Source organism: Pundamilia nyererei, unplaced genomic scaffold (genome assembly GCF_000239375.1).
Source record: "Pundamilia nyererei isolate P.nyererei 1_Seehausen unplaced genomic scaffold, PunNye1.0 scaffold00365, whole genome shotgun sequence".
Lineage (NCBI taxonomy): Eukaryota > Metazoa > Chordata > Actinopteri > Cichliformes > Cichlidae > Pundamilia > Pundamilia nyererei.
In genome coordinates this window covers 181778-184064 of record NW_005187766.1, presented here as the reverse complement: position 1 = coordinate 184064, position 2287 = coordinate 181778, and the positions used below count along the sequence as shown (strand labels likewise).

General features: G+C 54.5%; 1 protein-coding gene across 4 annotated transcripts in view; it reads right to left on the bottom strand.

Moving 5' to 3' along the window:
* Window positions 1-2287, bottom strand: part of klhl18 (kelch-like family member 18) — a 17051-nt gene that overhangs the window by 4648 nt on the left and 10116 nt on the right. For all 4 annotated transcript variants that reach the window (XM_005752544.1, XM_005752546.2, XM_005752547.2 and 1 more), the window contains exons 3-7: window positions 1758-1898; window positions 1474-1672; window positions 831-991; window positions 608-744; window positions 316-538 (exon numbers count right to left, since the gene is read on the bottom strand). In XM_005752544.1, coding sequence (XP_005752601.1) covers window positions 316-538; window positions 608-744; window positions 831-991; window positions 1474-1672; window positions 1758-1898 — 861 coding nt within the window. The remainder of the gene's footprint in view (window positions 1-315; window positions 539-607; window positions 745-830; window positions 992-1473; window positions 1673-1757; window positions 1899-2287) is intronic.

Here is a 2287-nt window from a genome sequence, read left to right as displayed (position 1 = left end):
CACACGCACGCACACACGCACCATAGGGGGGTTTACGAGGGGAGGTGCTTGTGTTGTGTAAACTGTAACTGTCATGGGAATAAAAGGCTACGAGGAAGCTGCTCTTTGAAGGAGCTGGTTGGAGGCAGGTGAGGAGCGTTGAGCTCCAACAGCTGCTTCTGACCAAGCTAGCGAGTAAAAGACCGAAGATGTTCTGTCTTGCCTTCGTCCTTCAAGAGAATAAGTTTCTAAAATAGCCTTAGTAAGCGCAGACTCAACAGTGTCGATCAGTGTATTGATCAGTGTATTGATCAGCGAGTCGATCAGTGTACTGACCTGCGCTGGCTGTTCATGCTCGACACGCGCGTCCAGCTGTCTGTCTCGGGGTTGTAAACTTCCACCGTGCTGAGCCGCGATTGGCCGTCGTATCCCCCAATGGCATACAGCAGCCCATTAACAACGGCCACACCCACCCTGCTGCGAGCTGTCCTCATTGGCTGGCAGCGCTCCCAGAAGTTTCCAATTGGATCGAACACCTCGACGACATTTAAGGAGTCGCCTGCGGGAGAAGAAGAGTCTGTCAGCTGCACGGAGCGTGCAGACACGCTGCCTCAGGTGAGCGGCGTACCTGAGCTGTTGAGGCCTCCCACCGCATAGATGAGCCCTGTGATGGACGTGCAGCACCTCTGCCTGGTTTTAAAGGTGGGCAGGTGAGGGCGGCGCTCCGGCATCAGGTGGAAATCCTTGGCTTCATCCACTAAATCCCTGACAAGAAACACAGCTGGACATTAACCCCGCCCAGAAACGATCACACAGGTAACACGTGAAGCCGAGGCCTCGCTGCGTCTCACCTGCACTTGTGGCAGCAGCGTATGAGCTCATCCTGCTGGACGCGGTCCGACAGGAACTCGGGTCGACACAGAGGAAGTCGCACCTTTGACAGCAGCTCGGGCAGCAGCGTCTCCCTGCGGTCCTGGTCGTGATGGACCCACGCCAGCACCGCCTCAAACACCTGCACAGGTACCACACGAGGAGCACAGTGGGAGCATGAAGACAACGTGTTTAATACAAGAGCTCATTTTTCACGCCGTGACTCAAGAGGTGAGCCTTGGTATGTGGCACACCTGTGACAGGTAAGCCGCTAAAGCTCGCCAACGGCTCGGTCGAGTCCATCACACTCGAGTTGCTGAAACATGGCCGAGGTTTACCTTTACGAAGGACACCTGACAGGTGTGACCCAATCACCTGCTCGCCCCTACAGTTTCACTCTGTGAGGGCGGGGCTTAGCAGCCTGCTTTTATTTTTGGTTTCTGTTCTTTAATTTGGTTTCCTCTCTCCTGACAGCTCTCTTCCTGTCACTCGGGTCAAAGGTCATCGTCTCCCCCGATGTGCTCTACCTGCACAGCTGTGCTGTGACCTTGTGTGAGTGACTATGATGAAGTCACAGCTGTTCTCTGATGCTTCACGCCACCGCCCTCAGGTGAGGCGACTCACCTGCTCTTCGGCCTTCACGTTGAGTTCGTCGCAGCCGACGAGCTCCAGCAACTCCTCCGTCCTGAGGCCCAGGAACTCCTCGGACAGTGACACCTCCACAAAGTGCTGGTGCAGGAAGCTGTTCGCCGAGTCGTACAGCGTCGTGCACATCATTGTCTCGGCGAACTGACGCACGCCGAGGCAGTTCTTCGGGTGTAACCTGCAAGCAAACATGCCATTAGCTCGCCTAAACGTAAGCTCCAGGGAGCGTGCGATCTGAGCGTGTGCAGCAGGGTGGGACTGACCTCTCCTGCAGGAAAGAGCAGCAGGCGTCTTTGACATTCTGAAGCTGCAGGAAGCTCGAGCCAATCAGGAGAGACTGCACGTTCTGCTGGTCGATGGCGACATGCCCGCTGTACGCGAAGTTTATCAGAGCCTCCAGAGCGCTGCAACACACCCACAGTGGTTACTATAGTTACTATGGTCACACAGTTACTGACATTTTGTTAAATCAATTAAAATATTGCAGGAATGCAGCGAACACAACGGACCGCCATACTGAGACGCTGACAGAACAAACGTACGTTACATCAGCTCAGCGGAAAAAACACGCAGCACAGCGTTGAGCCTGCGTCACACACTGACCTCAGATCAGTGTGTGACGTCTGTGCTTCATGTTCTGTTTTTATTTATGCAGTCGCCTCAAGGCGCTTTATATTGTAAGGTCGACCCTACAATAACACATACAGATAAAAACCCAACAATCACATGACCCCCAGTGAGCAGGCAGGAACCAGGCTCAGGGAGGGGCGGGGCCATCTGCTGTGATTGGTTG